This window comes from Mauremys mutica, chromosome 2 (assembly GCF_020497125.1).
Source record: "Mauremys mutica isolate MM-2020 ecotype Southern chromosome 2, ASM2049712v1, whole genome shotgun sequence".
Taxonomy (NCBI): domain Eukaryota; kingdom Metazoa; phylum Chordata; order Testudines; family Geoemydidae; genus Mauremys; species Mauremys mutica.
Genome location: NC_059073.1, coordinates 275,866,856 through 275,889,366, shown reverse-complemented (window position 1 = coordinate 275,889,366; position 22,511 = coordinate 275,866,856). Strand labels below are relative to the sequence as shown.

At 38.9% G+C, this 22,511-nt stretch overlaps 1 protein-coding gene across 2 annotated transcripts in view; it reads right to left on the bottom strand.

Moving 5' to 3' along the window:
- Window positions 1–2,206: 2,206 nt before the first annotated feature.
- Window positions 2,207–22,511, bottom strand: part of PTPRN2 (protein tyrosine phosphatase receptor type N2) — a 954,782-nt gene continuing 934,477 nt past the window's right edge. For both annotated transcript variants that reach the window (XM_045004717.1, XM_045004718.1), the window contains 2 exons: window positions 10,360–10,433; window positions 2,207–3,966 (listed from right to left, as the gene is read on the bottom strand). In XM_045004717.1, the coding sequence (XP_044860652.1) occupies window positions 3,895–3,966; window positions 10,360–10,433 (146 nt within the window). In that variant the 3' untranslated portion in view covers window positions 2,207–3,894. The remainder of the gene's footprint in view (window positions 3,967–10,359; window positions 10,434–22,511) is intronic.

The following is a 22,511-nucleotide window of genomic DNA, read 5'->3' as shown; positions in this document are numbered from 1 at the left end:
GTGAAGGCAATGGCAAAACTCCGATTGATTTCAGTAGTGCCAGGACTCCACCCTGAGTACTTGGGCTTTAGGCAATTGGATATATTGCAACTGGTGGGGATGAAATCTCCCCCATAAAACCTGGGGAGTGACAGGGGGAGGAGGGGAGCACAGTGCTGCCTCTCCAGGCTACAGACAGGAGTAGCAGCTACATCCCCTCTGTGCTCTTTATGCAAGTGTTTCCAGCCATTAGAGCTACATATTCCTGGATCAAGGGGCCTCTCTTCCAGCCCTCACTTCCCCCACATCTGCATATTCAGAGCTGGCATGGAGTCCCCTCTGTAGCACACTTGGAAAACCTGGGCTCTTTACCCAGATGGCAGCCCTCTCAAAGCAATGAATAGGTGGTGCTCTCTCGGCACTGGGATTAATGTAATCCTTTCTTCACTTCTCCAATTACGCTTTAGGTCCATGGCAATGAAAGATGCAAACACACAAACAGCATCTGTAGATTTGTTTTTTATCAATGAGATTAGCTAAGACACTATTTAATGCATAGAATGTATTCCAGCCCTCCTAAGAGTCAGATGCCAGCCCAAGTTTCAATATTGGACATCAGTTTAACAACGATCAAGCTACTCCACAAAGTACTGCAAAAAGGAGGGTTTGTGATGTCCAATATCTTATTTGGCTTAAGGCAGATGCTTTGCTGAAATAGAATCAGGAAGAACCCTTTCTCATGTCGATTCAAAATGCACATGCAAGACCGAGGCTACTTAAATGGGCTGGTGAATGGCGACAGCAACTGAGCCAAGGGCAGGTATGTAGGCACAAAACCCACTGCAAAATCATTTAGATTAAGCTAACTGCTACAACAGGGATAAACTTGATCTGACAAACAAATTCTTCTTTACATTCTGACATGCCAGGTTGCATCAGGTAATATTTCCATAGCTCTGTATCTCACTTGAAGATGAAATGACATGACACCACAATTTAACCCGATGGGATAGAAATGTGAATTTTGCTGATAGGTTCTATATTTATTATTACTGTGGGAAATAGGATTCTTTCATCCAAACTTTTATGAAGATTAGTGGCCAACACTACTTACACAAGCAGGATCCCTGGGTTTGCTTATTTATAGTGAGTTCTACAAGTCTGGCACCTCTCTGAAGAAGAAAGCCAGAAAATCTCTTAGCCTTGTAATGCTGTGCAATAGTCTTTAGATTGCTGGAAGGTGCTTCCTGCTTTCAAGGTTATAATCACTTCCTGACCTTATGGAGAAGTACTATAGTATTTAATCAGGATGAAAACAATTGAGTTTTAAATGGGATTCTATAGAAAGTACTCTGAAAACCTATATAATTTAATGGAAAAGATGATCATCTTTCTGTAGTTTGAACAATTCTATAGAATGTAATAGATAATTATATTCCTGCTCTAGCTGTTTCTGAATTAATAGGAATAACCCTTACATTATTAACCTGAAACATATCATGATTAAATATTTGCAGAAGAATTAGGTTGAACTTTAAACAGAAATTGTAACAGTTTGGAAAAGCATCATGAAGTGCTTTACAAACCCAGAGGAATTGAGGATTGCCACTGTCACTCAGGTTTGCCGTGGGTATGGGGAGAGTGAGCTCTGAAAATATTAACGAATCACAGCGCAAGGATCTGCCCTCTGAAAAGCTACCATCCCCTTGGGTTGTCAGTCAGTAAGAACACAGCATCCCTGCAGTGAGACCATTCCATTTGGCAACAGGAGGTGGGGGCCAGGATGTACCAAGTTTGAATCTTCGGTAGGTTGGTTTGGATGTAGCTACCTATATTTTCAGAAAGCCATGTCACACTGTCTCCACAATAAATCTAATTCAAACACTGGCAGATATTGTTCAAACTGATTTAATCTGCCCTGATCTGCAATTTTGTGTTAGCTAAAGTAATAAAGGAGTCCTGTTAAACCTAAATTATCAAATGAAAAAGGCAATTTTCTCATTCATACCCCATTAGTTTTTTTAGTTATTGCTAGGAAAGCTCTAAAATGCTTATGCCATAAAATAAACATGTGGCTTAATATACAGTATGTGTACTTAAGAGGACGATGGCATCTGCAGTAACTGCTCTATACTGCCAGGGTAATGGGATGCACAAATTAAGCAGTAGCAGCACACACTGAGAAGACTGTACAAAAACGTACATAGAAAAGTAACACGTCTGGCGCTTTTTGAAATAACTCTTTAATCACCAAAAAGAAGAAATCACCAACATCCATACCTACAACACAAAATTGCAACGTTATTTAATTCCAACAGGTGCCTGTCGCCTCTCTTTTAGCAAAACTACAATGCTATTTTTTAAACAATTCATTGAATAGTGATTTACAAAAGACCCCACAATTAAAACCATTGATATATTTTGCAATTCTGAAATCAAATCGTTTAACCTGGCACAATTAAACGCATACAACACTTTCAAGTAATTTTGAAAAAATATAAACTTGGAAACTACAACCATATTAGGTAACATTTTCAAAAGCATCTACGGGGCCTAAGTCCCATTTTCAAAAAGGAGTTACTCTTAGGAGTCCAAGTCACTTCACTTTTAAAAATGTTACCCATAGTCTCTCATTTGAATAAATCAAAGTGTTTCTATCAGCAGTTTTATTTCCCCCTCAGAAATAAACAATGAAAAATGTGGGTGTGTTTAAGCAAAGTTACATCACTGGATCGTTTCTAGACATACTTTAGCATATAGGTATAAGAATTTAGAGCACAAGAACCTTAGAAATTCTACCCACATTTCTTCCTCCCATAATAATGAATTAAAATGATATGTATAATTTAGAATGGGGAAAGACCAGAAATATTGCAGAGAGATGTAACCAGTGTCTGCATGGAGACAAATTCATACAATGTAGATTGAAAACTTTTGTTTCAGGCAGGAATGCCTGGAATGCATTTATTGAAATATCCTTTCTGGTCTAAAAAGAATGGTAACAACATGGTTTTAGGGGGGAAAAATTAATGCCAAAATATAAAGAAGCTCCCATTCTCTCCAGTAATCCTATAAAATCAACAATCTGCTTTCATAACAGCTCAGGCCATTCATCCAGCTGCTATATGGGGCCTACAACTCACTTCTTGAGGTTAGACTATCCCGCTTCCTTTTCTGCTAGGCCAGTGATACATAATAAGTGTTGTTGTGCTCTTTATACATTGGATTCCCATTAATGTGACCGACTTGTTCTCTGTAGTTGTGACAACTGTGCAGGGCTATTTACTTATAGCTCAGATTTTCTCCCATTCATTGCACAAAGCTGAAAAGTAAACAACAGTTAAGAAAACATTTGCTTGCCAAAGCCCAGCATGAAAAGGCGCAGCCTCTTTATGCAAGAGGCCAGACCTGTGTTTACTAACACACACAGCATTGTTTCATGCTCTTGCTTGGTATTGTGTAAGAACAATCCCAGTCCTTTTCAGGCCCCTTGCTCTTCTTATTCAGCCTCTGAGAAGTTACAAAATATAACAGAACACTGTGTTTTCTGAGAATATATTGACTGCACTAATTACCCACAATACTGTATATTTGCTATTAAGAACATGAACATGTGCTTTCAAAGTGTGAAATTCAGGCCTCTCGGGGTGTGAAAGGAATTAGATGGATTATTCTGTCACTTAATCCGAGGCTTCAAGGTATCTTTTTAAAAATTTTAAAAAACAGAAGCAGAATACACATTTTAACTGTTGAACTTTTACTGGCTATAGAAGTTTGTAAGGACCCTATTACTATGTGGTTACAATAGAAGATACACAGTTAAGGTCAGGTCACGGTTTCCAACAACATTCACAGGGACTGAGAATAAGGAAATGAGCGATGGATTCTCAGGGAACCTCAAGGAGACGGAACCGCTCATTGTGGAAGTGCCTTGAGTATTGCATTCACTTCCTCTGCAACCGCTGTCAATGCGAACTCAAACTGCTCCTGTAGAGAGAACAAATACACAGTCTGAATAATAAAACAAAACATTCCAGGAAGGAAGCCTGGTGCACTATTCAGTTGTGAAGCATCCTCAAGATATTTAAAAATATGAATATGCAAGATGAACTGCACTTTCCAATGGAAAGGAACAAAATGTTCTGAGATTACTGGTGCAATATACCACATTTGACAGGATCTTACAACTCTCAGTCCTCTTAACAGAGAAAATGCAGATAGCAGAAAGCAAGAAGCACTTGTTATTACTGCTGGATATTAGCATACAATGACATATTACAATTGCATGGTCAGAAAGGTCTGTGAGCAACTGATCACTATCCACTTCCATCTGACAGATGGAAACTGGTTAAATATCCATGATTGACGTATGGGAATAGGTGGGGCACTGGATTTGCTTCCTTACCCCAGCATTTCCAGACTAACAACTACAGTAAATCTTTCCCCACATTATGCACACTGTAAGAAAACAATGACTGTAACGTTTTGATTTTTCAGCACACAATACCTGGAACAAATTACCAAGCATTCTTCAATCACTACCCTGTCATTTAAAAACATGGGAGTATTTGTCTGAAAGGAGCTTTTCTTTGCTACTGACTTTACAATAAACACAACTGCCAAAATTACTAAAAATCAGTTCTGTACTGGATTATTTTCGGAGATTTGCTTTCGAAATACTGACGTGACCTGGGCTTGAGTGATCAAATGAAATCACAACCAGAAGTGGGAAGGCTGCAGGCATACACACCTGCCTTATAGAATGCACATATCTACCACATTCTAGTCTCAGATAAGGACAGAGAAGTTTCATTTCCTCAAGGTTAGTAGGTGTGAAGACACTGGGATACAGTAAGACAGTATATGAGAGAGAGAGAGAGAGAGAGAATATGTAAACTTAATTTTCATCTCTATTTTCTAAGCAAAACTATTTTGCTAAGAAATTTAGTTTACTGAAATGTTAGAATCTGCATCTACTTTTTTTTTGTTTGTTTTTTACATGAAAAATCTTTTTATATTTGACTGTCCAGTCTGTTCACACAAAAAGGAGTCGTGAGTTGCGTGGAATGAATAGTGGATCTGCTCAAAGTATTCTAAAAAGTTTTATTTCACACTTTGCATGTGTTTTAAAATAATCTAAAGCATCCAGAGTTTCAAACAGACACTGGAAAGGTTCAAGTAAATACAATATTTCAGGCTACATTTCTTATGGTTGCTCTGAGGATCACTCTTTGAAAGGCAGGACAAGCTGGGAACAAAGGGGGAAAGCAGGAGGAGAACTGAAAGAACATGCAGGCCAACTGCACTCAGATACCACAAGGATTAACATGGTTTAAGAACATGCATAGAACAGGACTGGGACAGAAAGCCAGGGTTGTTGGGTGTTGTATCCTTGGGGGCAGGTGGTTTAGGAAGAAATCACTTGAGGCCAGAGAGCAGACAGCTAACAAAACTACCATTTTATTTACAGACACAGAGCTCACCCAACTGGCCGAAGCTGGCTGGGCTATCCCCTAATAATCTAACTCAGTTGCCATAGGAACAAAAACCATGACAACCAAATACACAACATTGGGGAAGGACTGTGACCATAGCTCAGATGTGCTCTGCACAATATGGATTGGAACCACCAATCCATTCAATAGGGTAATATCTGTCTCCAGAGGTGAGGGAAGTCCCAAATACAAGTACCCTCTAGCCCCTTGGTTTTGACTACATGACAAGTGCTGCACAATGGGCTTGAAGTCCACAGACTATACGAGCCAATGCAGCAGTGGCTCATGGCCTCTGGAAACAGACAGTCCCCAAGGTGATTATTGAAGATTGGACTAAGGATATGCAATTGCATTTTGTCTCCCACAATACTCCACCCCAGGTCCAGGTGGAAAGCTAGTGGAAGGATTGAAGGCTAGGAGGACTCACAGCTAATAGAGCTAACTGGAAGATGACAATTCTGGTTCATATCAACTGTCGAGGTTTTCAAATTTGTTTTCATTCCACTTTGGAACAAAACCTTTTGAACTTTAAACAAAAAATGGAATTGTATCAAAATGTCCATTTTCTCTGATGATGCAAGTGTCGAAATGTCCATGAGACAGAAGCCTGGTGGTCAGGATGTTGGAGACATGAGGTCAACTCCCTGTTCTCCCTGATTCAAAGCAGAATTTTTCATCCCAGCTCTCTCTGATTCAGGCACTTGACTGGGTCTTCCCTCTTCCAGGTGCTTTAACTACCAAGCTAAGAATGTGAGTATCTCTCTCCCCCCCAAAAAGTGTTTGGGTTTTGACAAAACAACATATTTCAAGAAAATTTCATGACACTGAAAATGTTTCAACCGGCTATTTCAGATGCCACAGAATACATGACGACTTGTACTTTACCCATTTCAGTGTCAGACTTCCACACCCTCACCCAGTACATTGCAGAGCCAATGCCTACATTGACTAGAAAACCGTATCGTGCCACAATGAGACATAGGTAAGGACACAGTTCCTGGAAAGGAATGGGGTGGCAGGGGAACTAGAATAACTTCTCAGATACATCTGAGATCATGAGTTGTGCAGTCAGCCTGGCAACAGGTATAGCCAAACTAGCACACAGGATGGAATTAGCTGTCAATCAGCCCTAGAGAGTGATGGCTTACCCTTGCTAGGCATGGAAGGATGATGTTCAGATACAGAAGCTACCCCATGACTTGGGATGATTTGTCTACCTGGATTAAAGTAAAATCTGAAGTGCTGGTGGCCACCCAGGAGAAGCAGGAATGGGATGCTGGTGCTGATACAGCACACTGAATTCATAAGAGGGCAGCATGAGCAGCAGAAGGCCAAGAGTGGGAAGCAAGAAACCTAGACATACATTTGTAGGGGCACACATGAACACAGCACATAATTCTACTTATTCGGAACAAATTACTCTGCTACAGGAGAACCTAACATGAAGACCAAGGGCCAGAGATGGAGCTTTGGAGATTACTTCAATAGAGCTACACCAAGTTATACTACCTGAGGATTTGGACCTAAATTAGGCACCTTAACCTACAAAGAAAACCCCTGACCATCTAGGGTTAAAACCAACCGTACAATACTGCAGTGAAAGGGATGGTACAACTGATGTGCAGCACTGTTTCCCCAGCACAGGGCTACGTCTATCAGGCACAGCGAACTCAAAATGCTATAGCTTCCATGGATGCCCATGGCTAATCTTTAGAGGGAAAAACCATCTAACCTACCTCCCCCACACCTTTAAGCTAAACCTCCTACATCTAGAGAACATGAACTTTAATCTTAGCAATGTTTAAGAGACCCACTCTGTTAATCTATATTCAGCTGTGCTACAATCAAGATGTGTTACAGCTTAATACAAGACTGAATAAGTAGAGCTGAGCCTGGATGGGCAAACTTGGGGTAAAGATCAGAGCTGGAAAGGGATTTTTGGTTTTATCTCTAATGCAGAGGCAGAATAAATCCAGTATCTTAGAAAAAGAGCAATACAATTGTGTTTAATTTTGATTCCAAGTAAAAACTGGGAAGAAAACCACTGGCTATGTGTTATATGTGATACAGTGATGAGCCTTGACTTAATATTCCAGCTTTCAGGAAGGAAGATCGGATAAGGGAAAAAGAGAAGGGAAGAAAGAATTTTCTCATCCCAAAAGATTATACTCATTCATTACTCTTTCATGTCACATGTAACATTTCAACAATATTTTGTGATTTCCCCTGAAAAAAAAACCCACCAAAAAAACAAAACCATGCAACCTTTATTGTACCCATCAGAAACCCAGAATGATTATTTTATTTATGTTTATTATGTACCATGCCTTTGAATAAAAGATTGTTTCTTACAGACAATATGTTGCTAACAAGTCATTCACATGATTATTGAAAATGTGGAGCACTGTCTGCTGGAAATGCAATGACATTGCTGAAATAACTCAGTACATATTTGCCTAGGGACATTCTGTAATTGGCATTTCTAACCTGGTTTTTAATCCATTGTTTTAAATTACTCCAAGAGCCTGATATTCCTTATTTGTATTCAGCTGGGAAAGCACATGGGTTTGTTTAAATACAAATAAATAAATAAATCTCTGAGGACAACATAGCACTGGCATGTAACCAGATATTTACGATTTGCAATATGCTAGCTTGAATAAGTGATTTTGGGCAGTTCTGAGAAGATGATAATGGTGGAGGGAGAGACAAGAGATGAGCAGTATTCAGTATTTCAAAGCATCAGATTAATTTTATTTATGAAAGTTCTCCAGCTACACGTTTTAAGGGGAGAACACCATACTGAAGTGTAACCATCAGTGAGATTTCCATAAAAAGCAACAAAAGAGTCCTGTGGCACCTTATAGACTAACAGATGTATTGGAGCATAAGCTTTCATGGGTGAATACCCACTTCGTCACATTTCCATGTGATCAGCTGATCAAGCCCAGATAAGTTTACATTCCATTTTCCTACTCTGTAGTTTAGGAACGTGGTGGTGTTGGTGTTGAGGGTAACGTACCCTTTTAAATCAACAGAAAGGAATGCCAGAGTAAGGATTCAACAGAAAGACTGACATGTACAGTGGGTGCACTGACAGTATGTGTCAGGATTTACATTTTTTCTAGGAATCAAATACGTGCTCAATTAGATTCTGTATGTTATTGCTTTTTCTAATTTGAAAATCAGAGTAAAAGAAGAATTTGTGATACAGTAGAACCTCAGAGTTATGAGAAACAGTTATAAACTGACTGGTCAACCACACACCTCATTTGGAACTGTAAGTATGCAATCAGGGAGCGGAAATGGAAAAAAGCAAATACTGTACAGTACAGAACTGTGTTAAATGTAAACTACTAAAAAAGGGAAAGTCTTAAAAAAAAGGATTTGACAAAGTAAGGTAACTGTTTCTGTGCTTGTTTCATTTAAATTAAGATGGTTAAAAGCAGCATTTTTCTTCTGCAAAGTAAGTTTCAAAGCTCTATTAAGTCAATATTCAGTTGTAAACCTTTGAAACAACGACCATATTATTTTGTTCAGAGTTACGAACAACTTCCATTTCTGAGGTGTTTATAACTCTGAGGTTCTACTGTACTTTCCACTTCACTTGCAGATAAAGATTGGACAACTTCAACTACCCAATAAGCATCAGTCTTCCTCCACCTGCTGAAATCGCACAAAAATATCCCTGACAGTTCTCCAACACCAGTTTTCCCAGGTTAGATAGGGAACAGAAATGAATGGGATTGGGAGGAATCCATTACTTCCTCAAGAAAAATTATGGAACTGTCTGGTTCAGAAAACCATCTGTTCCACAACTACCCAGCAGCAACTTTCACTTCCCATATGTTGAAGATATTTCCATCAGTACCTACTTAATTGTGGGACCCTGTCACATCATTGCTCTTTGTGGTCCATTTACCCACACTGTAGGCTCCAGACTAGGACAAAAAAAACGAATGATGCCATTTTCTGCCAATGTAATGTATGAATATCTATTTAGTTGGTCTCCCCGTCATGAATGAGATTCCTCAATGTCACACATAACTACAAACTTTCATTTTATCATTGTAGCTCTTAAGCAGCAGCAAGTGAGGATAACCCAAGGTATTTTTCCATCTTTTAATTGATGTTACTTATAGCAGCAGCGCAAAGATGAATTTCAAATTTGAGATGCATAAAAAACAGAATAACACTTTTCTTTGTAAATTGATGAGTGTTGCACACTGTGCCCATTAACAAACAAGTAAATTATATTTATTGCACTTCAGCAGAAGATACAAAAGTAGCCTACCATGCAATATGTATATAAAAGAACAGACGACAAGCATTTAAAAGGAAGCACAGGGTTTCAACCATCATGTGTGCAAAATGCATTATTTCAGAAACAGGCCTGTGTACTGTTACTCCCCTTTAAAGGGCTTGATTTCCTCCTGAACTATATCCTGTAAGCTGAAACTTTTTCAGTTTTTCAGAAAAACTGAATGCAGCAGTTATGTTCTTAAGTGATTTGGAACCTTTGGTTTACATATCGCATGATACTGAACTGCAAATACTCTAAGAAAATAACCTATCCTTGAAGATTAGAGCAAGAACTTTTTTTAGCATGCATTTTCTTTAATAGACTAAAGATTGCTGTCTCGACTGTCTTTCATATATGTTAATCAAGATAGATGTGGAAGATGTTACAAGAAAGAGCAGTAAACATAAAAAAAAGTAGCCTAGATAAATCTTCAGTATAAATAAGCCACAGTTGTAGGGAACCAGAGTAATCAGCTAGCGACTTGTTTTATATTAGATCATGCCCTTTCTCTTCTATCATGAAAATAACTACAGTGAAATACCTTTAATGTATTTAAAATCCCAGTGGATGTATTGACAGTACCTTTGTCTGGACCATGCCTGGTCTCTGGTCCCTCAAGTGCTCCAGGGTAGCAGCAATATCAATCTCTTTAGCACCTGTAACAAACCACAAATTGGGCTGAGTTAAGAGCAAAAGATAATACATGCTGAATCTGTCACTCTCTTGCTATCGGGTTCCCTTTAGGCTAACAGTCCAATTGAAAATTATTACATCCATCCCTCAGCAGACTAGGCAGACAGCTGCAATTTTTGTGTTCATATAGGAAAAAAAAATAAGAGGAAAGGGCAGCTTTGATTAGCATTAAATTCAAGAAAAAAATTCAGAGACTATGGTAGTGGGGCCTAACTAAATGCCTAGAGAGACTGGTCAACTGAACATAGTGCTGCAAAAATGGGCTGCTGCTTTGAAAGAAAACGTGTGGAACAAGAAAATTCGGAGTAGAAGAGGGCGATCTATTGCAAGAGGTAACACTGGTAGTTTCTCTCAGAAGAGGGCCATCTATTGCAAGAGGTAACACTGGTAGTTTCTCTCTACGGGAGCAAACCTCCTCCCTCCCAAACACTACCACACCTTTCACCTCTATTCCATTATTGTGCCAAACCCAACATAAATATATCTCACTATTCCTCTCATAAAACTCTGTGTGATGTAGGCTTTTTCTATTCTAAATATGTCAGATTGGTAGCATATTACATAAACTCCACTATATTGTGTGTTGGTCTATGGAATAGCTTAAGTCACAATTCTAGACTAAGGAGGAGATTTTCAAAGGCATTAAAGGGCAGTTACACACCCAACTCACATTCAAAATCAAGGGGAGCTGGATGCCTAACTGCCTTGTGTCTATTTGACTATGTCTTCCTAATTGCTTTAGTGGCACACATGACATAAATTCATGGTCTTCATCACTTTGAGGTTTTCCCTTTCCACCTGGAAATGCAGATCAGTGACATAATAGATAACATTTTTCATCCTGGAGCACACAAAAGCACTTTACATACAGCATCACTGCTATGCAGACATCCCTGGGAAAGAGGTATTGTAGTGGGAGAAAGGGAAATCTTATCTAGGGACACTAGGTCAAAATCCTGCTCATACACAGCGTTCTCCCATGGAATCCTTCACATCCACATGGAGCTGAAAGAACTGCAGATTTTTATAGGTCTCATCTGAACGGCTCACACACAAGCTACAGTGTGGAAGCTATAGTGGAAAAACAAGAGCTGAGTCAGCCCTATAAGGACTTGAACCTATGACTGCAAGGACACCTAAATATTGCAATTGTTTTGCTTAGGCCCAGAGCCGGCTCAACTGTTTTTGCCGCCCCAAGCAGTGCGGGGACAGTCCATGTGCCTTTTGGGCGGCACACACGTTTCTGCGGCGGTGGCAATTCGGAGGCAGCTTCTGTCTTCAGCTGGAAGACAGAAGCTGCGCCGCCATGAACAGCTGAACATAGAAGCTGCCGCCGAATTGCCACCGCCGCAGAAACGCGTGAGCCGCCCTAAGGGCACACGGACTGCTCCCGACGTCCGCGGCAGCAATTTGGCGCGCTGCTTGGGGGCAAAAACACAGGGACTGGCGCCCCTTGCAGATTGCCGCCCCAAGCACCTGCTTGGGATGCTGGTGTCTGGAGCCGGCCCGGCTTAGGCCACTAACCCATCAGCTCCACCAATAGATAAAAATACCAGTATGCTGTCTTTGGAAACAAACTATATCATATAGGAAAGAGTAAAAAGCACTGGCTCAAATCTAACCACAGATAACTGGAAAAGGAGAAAGCCGAATACGTCAATAAGGCAAGGTTTTGTGTCAGCTCTCTACCAACACATACCCCTCTGTCATATAATGCCACTGGCTTCAGGAAATAAAGTTACAAGGGCAATGTCTAAACTGGATATTTTACCTCATAGCCAAGGTCTTCCATGAAATAAATATGGTCTCTGCTTGCCATAGGCTGCCTTTTAATAAGAGATTTCTGTGTTTCTTTTATATGTATCTAAGAGCAAAGTTTACTGTGAGATTGAGTAGCTGCTGTAGTAGTAGCAGCAGTAATATGAGAGGTGAATTTGTAAGCATTTTTACAGCATACACCTTAGCTTCTGTCATCTCTATTTACACTGAGCAGTACCTGACTCCCACTGAACTCATTAGGACCACACATCAGAAACCAATACTCAGTAGCAGTAAAGGGGGCAGAATCCGGCATTTGGTAATTAACAATAACATTTTTAACAGATCAAGGCATTTACAGTGAGCAGTCAAACAACCCACATCCGAAAATGTTAGCAGCCTAAACAGAGAGAAAACATGAAAAGACGCAAGTTGAATTATATTTTGCCCCAAGGAGAGAAACAGTTTCTGAAATTGAGGGTCAACCCTCCTCCAAACCCTGCTCCTCCCCTGGGCAGCAGTGTAGGAACTGGCACTAGGCAGCTGGCGCTCCTGATTAGCAGCCCCCAAAGGCTTAAATGTTTGGCCTGCAGAGAGTCACATCAGTAGAGTATCCAGTAATACAATAAATAACAGATATGAGCTAGTCAAGATCCACTAAAGTAGGTTGTCTCAAGGTCCCATTGGCAACTCCCAATATCTAAACAAACAGGATGTTAATATTACTCATACAACTAATGCCCAGAGGCCTCAGTCAGTATTGGGGTCCCAGTGTGTCAGGCACTATACAAAAACATAAAACGCAGGCTGTGATAACAGCAGCATTTCTTTACAGGAAGTTTGTAAACAACTAAAACATGACTTTATTTATTACACAATATCCTCACACATGCTTACACTGAAGACAAGGGCAAAAGCCTTATAATGGGTCCAGTGTCTTCCCTGAGCTAACCATGTGTTACACTAAGGAGGATGTTCATGCTGGAAACCACTTTCAGATGTATCAGCAAATGCTCTAGAAAAAGACAAAAATTGTGTAAACTATATGTGAACTTATTCACAAAGAACATTGAAGGGTGGGTTAAGGAACTCAGGAAAGCTGGGTTCAACTCCTGGCTCAGAGAGAGATTTCCTGTGTGACCTTGGGTAAATCATTTACTCTACCCTGTGGCCTCAGTTCATCATCTGTAAAAGGGAATACTTCTCCCTCTCACACAGGGGTATAGTGAGGATAAAATCCAGAGCTGTTTTCAGGGGTGGGCAATCAAGATGATGGGCCTGGATGCCAACTTCCAGTGGGCACCACACCAGGGGTGGGGTCTGGAATGTCTTCCACCTGATAAAATCATTCGTGGTTGTGAGTTGCTCAGTTAGTATAGGGGCGAGGGCTAGATAGATAATCTATATTACTCTTTAAAATAGTTGTGACATTGGAGTGTGAGTTACTAATATGGGATTATTGGGACTTCCATTGTATCCTTAAGGAGGAGGAGATGAGCTGTGTGAGAATAAGCTCTCATCCAAATAGAAAAAAATGGAATACGAAAGGGAATACGGAAAATGACCTGTCATATGCATTTCTTTTTGTGCCACGTAGGTGTTCAATTTCATTCCTGTGAGCTATTCCCTCTCTAATGTATCTTTTTATATTTACTATATAATAAAGATTTTGTATTAGTTCTTGAAGGGGAAAGGGTCTTGTTAGGTCAGCTTAAAACCTGTCTTATTAAAATCTCCAAGGAAACAGTCCTGAAGAGCCCCTAGGTCAGTTCTTTTCAATGATATTGCTAGAAGCTGAAAGAGGTCCAATTAATATTTGTAAGATGCTGCTGATTGGCAGCCTTTTAGCTTCAGTCATGTACTTTGCTGTACTTGCAGTCTGTCAGGCATGCCATGAAAGAATCATTTTGGAGTAGAATGTTTTAATCTTATGAAATGGTGAAAAATAGTATATGTGAAAAAACCCTTAAGGACAAAGGTATGAGAGCAATGAAAGTCCGATGTCTGATCAAAATCTGCGTATATATATTGGGAGAATATTGCCAGGTCACTGATCATTAGTTTCAGTGGCACCCCAGCTATAACTCCAACTCCATCTATGATCCTCACTGGACAAAGGCTAAAAGACCCCATTGCCAGCCATAAAGGGCTCTGTAGGAAGGAAGTGGGACCTCTTCTTTCTTCCTTATCCTGTTTTGTCTCAAATGCAAGTGAAATAAAATACCCTTGTAAACAATGCTTGGTGTAAAAACATTTTTTTTAAACTGAAGGTGATGGATAGAAACTGTAACTATTTGCTGTAACTGCTGGAGGTCTGTTACAGGCTGAGAGGGTCACTTAATGTCATGACATAAAAACCAGAGAAAAGCCTCCGCAGAGAGTAGGTGAAGCTGCAACACTTTTGAGGAGGAATGCCCCCGCCTCAATCATTTTTAAGGTTAATACAGGAGATCATAGATACAAACTGGAGTTGTCAGTGAAAGCCAGTTATCCCACGCTTTTGCAAAAAGTGGATTCCAGGGTGTGTATCTGGGGATGGGAATAAACATAATAGGTTAAATCTAAGGGCTTGTCTCCACTTTCTGGTGGATCAATGTCTAGTGAAGACCCGCTAAATTGACCACCGATCGCTCTCCCATCGTCTCTGGTATTCCACCGGAACGAGAAGAGTAAGGGGAGTAATGGGAGAGTGTTTCCTGTCGACATAGCATAGTATGGACCCCATGTTAAGTAGATCTAAACTATGTCAACTTGAGTTATGCTACTAACGTAACTCAAATTGAGTAGTTTAGATCAACTTTCCCCCATAGTATAGACCTGCCCTAGAGGCTCATAGTTACTTTTTCAACCCAGACAGCAATACATTTTACTCTAATCCTATTAGAAACTTTCCACCCCCATCAGTATATACACAATGTGGATTTAAAAAAAAAATCCACAATCAATCTCTGTTTTTCACAATTAACAGGAAAAATATGCATGTAAACAGTGAAAAGAACATTAAACTACAATAATGAAAAAGGATAAAATATCAACATTTTAATAAAAGACAAATATTACTATGCCATATAATACTATATATACACAATTTTTATTAATATTAGATAATACTGTATATTGAATTTATCATGCATTCTGAAGGAAAATGATTGAAGTTATCAAGTACAGGTCAGCTTGTATATCCCATGTATAATCGTATGGGGTAGAGGGAATCCACAACCAGCCAGCCCACCCTAAATTACTACAATTTCAACAGTCTTATAGGGCTTGAGATTCTGTACTGCTATGTCAATTTTAAGCCAATATCCTTTGTCACTGCAGAAGAATAAGTAACTGCAGAGATAAAATTTGTGTAAATTTGTCATTGACTACTAGAGAAAACTCTGCTATACACAGTCAACTGACAGCATGAAAATGCAGAAACCAATCCGCACTAATTGGACGTAAAGAGGTGCTGACTTCTACTAAGCCAAGGGAATTCTACTCTTAGCAGGACTGGGTTTATTTTAACATTTAGATACTCCCACTCAGTGGGAGTTGATGGTCTTCTGCTTTTTACAAGATTCCATCCTAGCTATTGTACTTGAAAAGAGGATGTAGGTAATAGAAGATTACTTTTAAAACCCGTAATGACACCTGTATGATTAATGTTATGGTCACACTAAAGGTTCTGCTACATATAAACCCTTTCAAACTAACATACCAGCATCAACTATGACCACTGTAGCATTCCATATATACATGCATACAGAGGGATACTAGTTTTGGCAACTCCAAGTCAAATTTATACAGGGGATTCTATGACCCCCCTACCGTAGCTATTTCACAATGTAACAATTCTGGACAATCCATTGTTTCCAGAACCTGTGCCAGAAGCTGTAGGCTAGTCACCTGGAAGACAATTGTTGAATCAAGTGCGGTTTTGAAAATGCCACTCAGTGCTGTGTTTAACTGTTTGCTCAAAGAAATCCTGCTCCTTCTTGGATCCCCATATTGGAGTCTGCACATGTGCATTACATAGACTGGTGTTGAAATGCAGCTGGCCCATATGGGTCTTTCAAATTGCAAGATCTATATTTATTTTACTCTGGTTTTCTATTGCGAGTACATTAGCTAGTGGTAGAGCACCCATGAGATACTACACAGAATTAACTGAGGAAAATATGCAACAATTCTGGACAAGTCTTTAATAAAAGGTAACCTTCTATAAGAGTCACAATGGGATTGGTTTAAGATTATGACACTAAAGTATAATTTTTGCACAAACTATATTGTAACTTTAAGGGCCAGAAGACTACCATCTGGTCAATTAAACACTTCTCTTGAAATCCATCTATGGATTGATTGCATAAGATTAACTGCAAAAATGTAGTTCTTCACTCTGTATTTACCTCATTTTCCAAATGTTTGCCCAGCTGCTTATTGAACGGATCGCACACCATTCTATGGCTGGCTTTTTCAGTTTGTTCCATATTCTAACCTATCCTTTGTGTGAAGAAATGCTGCCCAAATTCCTTATATGCTTGTCTCCTCCTCGGCTTCAGTCAATGACCTCTTGTTTTCAAATTAGTTACTATCTCAAGCTGCTTACTGACATCAATACATTCCTTTCATGATCTTCCAAAGCTCTATGGGGACCCCCCTTAGTTTTTCTTTTCCCAAGATATAGTCCATGTCTGATCAATCTTTCTTCACAATTCACATGCCCCATACCCTGAATAATTAGGATTGCTCTCTAGCATACTTCCAGTCCCAACACCCTTTTATAAAATTACCAGGATTGCACAGACTCTTCAGAAAACGTCTCTTACAGAGTAACCTTTGCAAACATATACTCCAAAGTATTTAAAAAGAAAAAAAAATCACATCAATAACTTGTTTGCCTTTTGTTTACAATCACTATACATTATAAGGGAAACTATCAGCACAATCAGTCCTCAGAATATGCTATGGGAAATATAGACTAGTATCACTTTCCCAGTGAGCTCTCACTCATTTTTCAGTAGAAGCTTGCTGGAATGTTCAAGTTTTTCAAAGGTTTTTGTTTGATTTATTATTAATGGATTACTTTACAGTGCCAATCATCCATTCCAAAAATGTATAAATGTAATGCTACCCATCAAAATGTTATTTAAAAGCAGAAATGTATACAATTAAAATGTGCTTTTAAGTTGTTTGCTCTAAGTAGCACAAGTTTGCCTTTCATGGAAGGCTCTACCATTAAAAACAATTGACCTAGACATCCACTGTGCACTTTTGCCTGTGGCTTGGGGCAAAGCTCCCTTTGTGGTCAATTATGTGGTGGGAAAGCCTGCAACAAGCAATATTGCTTAATTGTGTTTCTTGGGTAATTCAGTGCCAGTTACATTACATAAAACCAACTCACTTGCAGAACTGCCCTGATTAATATATAATATGTATACATGGATGCAAAGAACTGTCTTCATAAAAAGACTGAAGAAGAGATGAAGAAGAAACCTGAAGAATTCTGTGCAAGTTTGAAAGTTTCTCTCTCTCTCTCATCAGCAGAAGTCAGTTCAATAAAAGCTATTACCTCACCCACCCTGTTTCTTCATAAAAAGCAGCAGTAACATTTCAGACATTATTCAACCACCATTATTGGTGAGATTTGGGGCCAGGTTGTGGACAATACAAAAGTGCAGATACCAAAACCTAGAACTTTGCTTTACTGACCTTAATTTTTTCCTAAGATAATTATACAAATCTAATTAACTGGATACAGAATTCAAGGTGTAGCTATATAATGGATTCAAATCTAGAAGACAAAAATAAACAAACAAATCCCAACTACCCATTTTAAAACTCTGAATTTTCCTGCCCTAAATTTTCCACAGGAATTCCATCACTTTCTAGTCCCACTTCACAGCCTCTGAAATATCAAACAAATAATAAGATGACAATCTTCTCTCTAAACCATATTGTCTGTCAGCTATGATAATAAACACTCTGTAAATTCTGTGTTTACAGTGGAAACTGGCTCCTAGAATGAAATCTTCTCTCATTTACTCCAGTATAAATCCAGACTAACTGCACAGAAGTCCAGGAATTTGATCCAGATTTACATCATTGTAACTGGAAAACAGAATTTGATTTAATCTTTATACAGGGACATAAAAGATAATACTTGTACACATTAGTATTTTAAATTGGATTTAATCTGTTAATTTTTACACAGGCTTCTTTTTAGTGGAGGTGACCTTTTATTATGCTTGTTAGATCTGTGTTATGAATAAACAAAAGGCCCCAGTAAAAAGGGATCTGTTTAGCTAAATACTCTGGCATACTGCAGTTGGTAATGAGGAGTCACAAGAGGAACTAAGGAATCCTTCTAGCTTTCACATTTGGAAGAGGTTTCACTGAGTTTGGCTATGCTACATCCAATATTTATGCTGGATTCTCAGGTTCTGAAATTTATAATGTATTTCAATAGAATTTGAAAACTCATATTTTTCCTCCTCTAAATTCCAATGGCTTCAAAACACAAGCAATTAGTATCCAAAATTCAAATAATTATCTGCACTATGAAGACCTCTCAGAAGAAGAAAACAAAACTGGAAATCTCATAATTTTCCTTCAGATTCCTTCCTTCCTTCATCATGCCAGAGAATACTCCAATAATAGTCTCCTGTAGTATTTCAGTACTTCTGGTCACTACCAGAATGAAGAAAGGCAGAAAAGAAAGATGAGGAAGGGAAGAATGCTAAATTTCTTTTGAGTTTCAAAAAAGAAAAAGCTCAAGCAGTTCAGGTTTGGTGTGGCTTTGGGGGAATGTTCAAATGGATTATTTTATCTAAACCAGCTTCTCCAGCCCTGTGAAAAAAATCTAAAAAAATCTTGCTGAATGTCTTAGTGTGAACATATGAATGAAGAATGTTAAAATTCATAATAGGAAATTGCCGCTGAAATGCACCATAGAAGCATTGTCTAATCATCAAAAGACCATGAACTGTCATTTTTTTCCCTCATTCAAACACTGAAAGTGCACACTGATTTCAAAGGAAACCTCTAAACTTTTCACACAGGACCAAAGCTTGGACTAAAATGAGCTTCTGGGAACTGAAAAGGTGGTATTCCCCGGACACTCTTCTGTAACACCCTTAAAATTCCATTGTTCATTGAAATGGAATATCATCATTTAGAGGTGTGAAGTCCTAGTGCCTTCAGTAAGGCTAGACATGAGGCACCACTCAAGCCAATGGGAATGTTGCGACTGATTTCAATAGTAGCAGGATTAGACCCTTGTTATGACGCTGCTCTGCATAAGGAATAATATAACCAATACCTGTAGCAAAAGTACCCGGACGGCAAAGCATAGCACTGAGGCTAGTGGAACTTAAATATAAGAATAAACGTAACTGTAACACTTTTCACTGACCCCATGCTAGAGGAATAATTTGGACATTTAGATACAACTGATTTGTGACAGCAGAGCATAAAACTGAAATTGAAGAGACTGCTCGTGTTGAAAATTTGTTACAGAATGAATATCATTGTCATCTGTCTTAACTATTCCAATTTTATACAATTAGATTATTTAACATGGCACCTTTAAACTAATGGATCTTACAATGCACAGATACAGCCACGATATTTATAATAAAGGGTATACCATAATTCATTACAGACAGACAGCCCAACAGGAAATCCTTCATGATGATATGCAAAGTCAAAGGGGCTCCAAAAATGCATGCTGCAGTTGTATGAATAACAATGGCAACCAGGGGACTGGAATGTGTTTACTCAGCACTGTGCTTCCCCCTGCATCATGAGATCTTTTCATATGCCCTGCCCTCTACTCAAACACAAAATGCAGGAGGAAATCCTTAACATTTACGAGGAAAGTATTCTGGCAGTACCATTTCTATGATCAGTGTTAGTTTCAATGTTCCCATGCAACCACAACTGAAGTGCAGTAGAATAGTGTGGGAGGTTTTTGGGTGTGTGTGGGTATTGAGGTTGACTTGGCAAATGTTGTATCACTGTTTGTGAAATTGTATCACTTATCAGGGAATACGAAATCCTTGCCAATTGATTTCTGCTGCCACAAATTTGAATAATTTAAATAACTGATTGTTTGCTTTAAGTGTATGAAACAGTATAGTTTAGTGCAACTCTGACCAGCTGTAGTAGCAGTAGATCTGAATTTATAACATATTTTAACAGATGTATTAGCACTAATTTACTATGTGATTAGGAGAGCACATTTTAAACGACAAAAGCATTTACAGTTAAATGTCTAAAAGAAACCATTTCAAATGTAGAAAAGTAAATCATTACATGAAAAAGAAGCACCCTTTTCTAAATCTGCCCTATTAAAAATCCCACTAAAGAGCCAAAGCGTTTTATTGATTGTTTTCTACTTTCCCACTGCTGAAACTAAATAATCCTCTATTTACATTGATTTAAAAATGCATTATTGTCTACTTTCTAATAAACCAGCCAGTGGAACAAGAACTCAAATTATTCTAAGTTTATTCTTAAAAAAGTCTTTTTTTTTTTTTTTTTGAAAGACTGAAGCCTTAATCCTTAAAAGCCTTTTTGAAAGAAATGTTAGTAGATGCTGGCCTTGCAGCTGGGCCCAGATTGAAAGTGCACTTACATTTTTCTGTTTAGAACTGAAGGACTCTAAAGTTAGTGCTAGCACTCCACATAAAAGCTTTGGAAATGGCATTCTTTGGTACTCGTGCAATTCATTCTTTAAGAAAAGGAAATGGAAAGAAAGATTTCATGTCCAGGGCTTCAGGCCTTTGATCATTTGATGAACATTGGATCCTCAACCTGGGCCTCAAACTTCTCAGGCCAGACAAAGAAGGCCTAGGCCTCACAGACTGGGCCTAGATTCCTGTCAGAACAAAACCTTTGGCTGCCTCACAGTGTGACAGCCTGGGAAAGGCCCACCTCAGCAGGGTTGAGATGCCCGCTTTGCCCTTTGATCTTTCATTTAAACTACAGCCAAAGCACCAGGTCAGAGGATTTCAAATTGCACATCCCCATTGGCAGAGGGGAGCAGGTCAAGAACAAAATGGGGGTGACCAATCTAAAAAGCCCTGTGACTCCTTTCTTTGGCCAGTTTCACATGACTTGTCTTGTATTGTGCAACACTAAGCCCACACTTAAAATGGAATTTGACATTACATGGTACAATGGAGTCAATAAATGACATTCTTTAGTGCTCTTACAACAAAGTCAACCCTTCCTTAAGTGGCTGAAAGCCTGAAGTTAGAAAATATTTCTCATTTATTTCTCTATGCAAGCAAATTTCATATATTTTAAATCTAGTTTTCATCACATCCTCTCCTGGCTGATGGCTGAAATGAGTATAACAAATATTTAACAGAGGTGTACATCAGTTTTATCATCTATCACAGCTATTATTTGGAGAGATGAAGTTGCCACTTGAAATATAAATGTACCAAGTAGCTGAAATTCCTACATATTCTTTCACAAAACACACTTTCCAATGAGACTGGAAAAAATCATCTCATTTTGCTGGAAAATTTTCAGTCTGGGACTTCGCATAAGGCAGGCACACAACTTCTTTTCACATCAATAGCAAGTTCCACATGATGCTCAAGGGCACAAAACACAGCCCTTTGTGTGTGTGTTTGATGAGACATGTTAACAGTCAGAAACAGGGGAGAAGAAATGTCAAACTCCTGTATCTGAAGGAACGGAATGTCATTATTTCTGGGACATGACAATTTCAGAAGCAACAGAAAGATTGCAAAACATGGATTTTATTTTTAAACTATGCATAGGAAGCTGACTAAGATTAAACGGTTCATTGAATTAAATACTGTTGGTACAGTGATTAGAAGACAAAATGCTAAATATTATTTCTACATGTATATGTCAGCTAATCTGCATTATCATTTTCTTGTAAAGTGAAAACTCACATACACAGAGGGCAAGATTGTGACTGGCCACAGAACTAGCTTCAAAAAAGGGATGTAGAAAGACAGTGATGAGAAGGCAATAGACTGCTATTTATTTATTTCTGAAAGTGCTAGGTGCTGTACAAACACAAAGGAAGACACATTCCCTACCCCTAAAAACCTTCCACTGTGAGACTATAAAACAGACAGAAATGAGGTGAAAGGGAAGTGTTGATTGACCAAGTCCTTATAAAATAGGGTAGGGCTTTAAAAGTGTTCAGCATTGGCTTGCCTCTGCGCCCACTGAGGTAAATGACTAATGATGAGCACTTCTGCAACTCCCAACTATTACACTTTTAACACAGTGGGTTATTTACTTTATTTTAC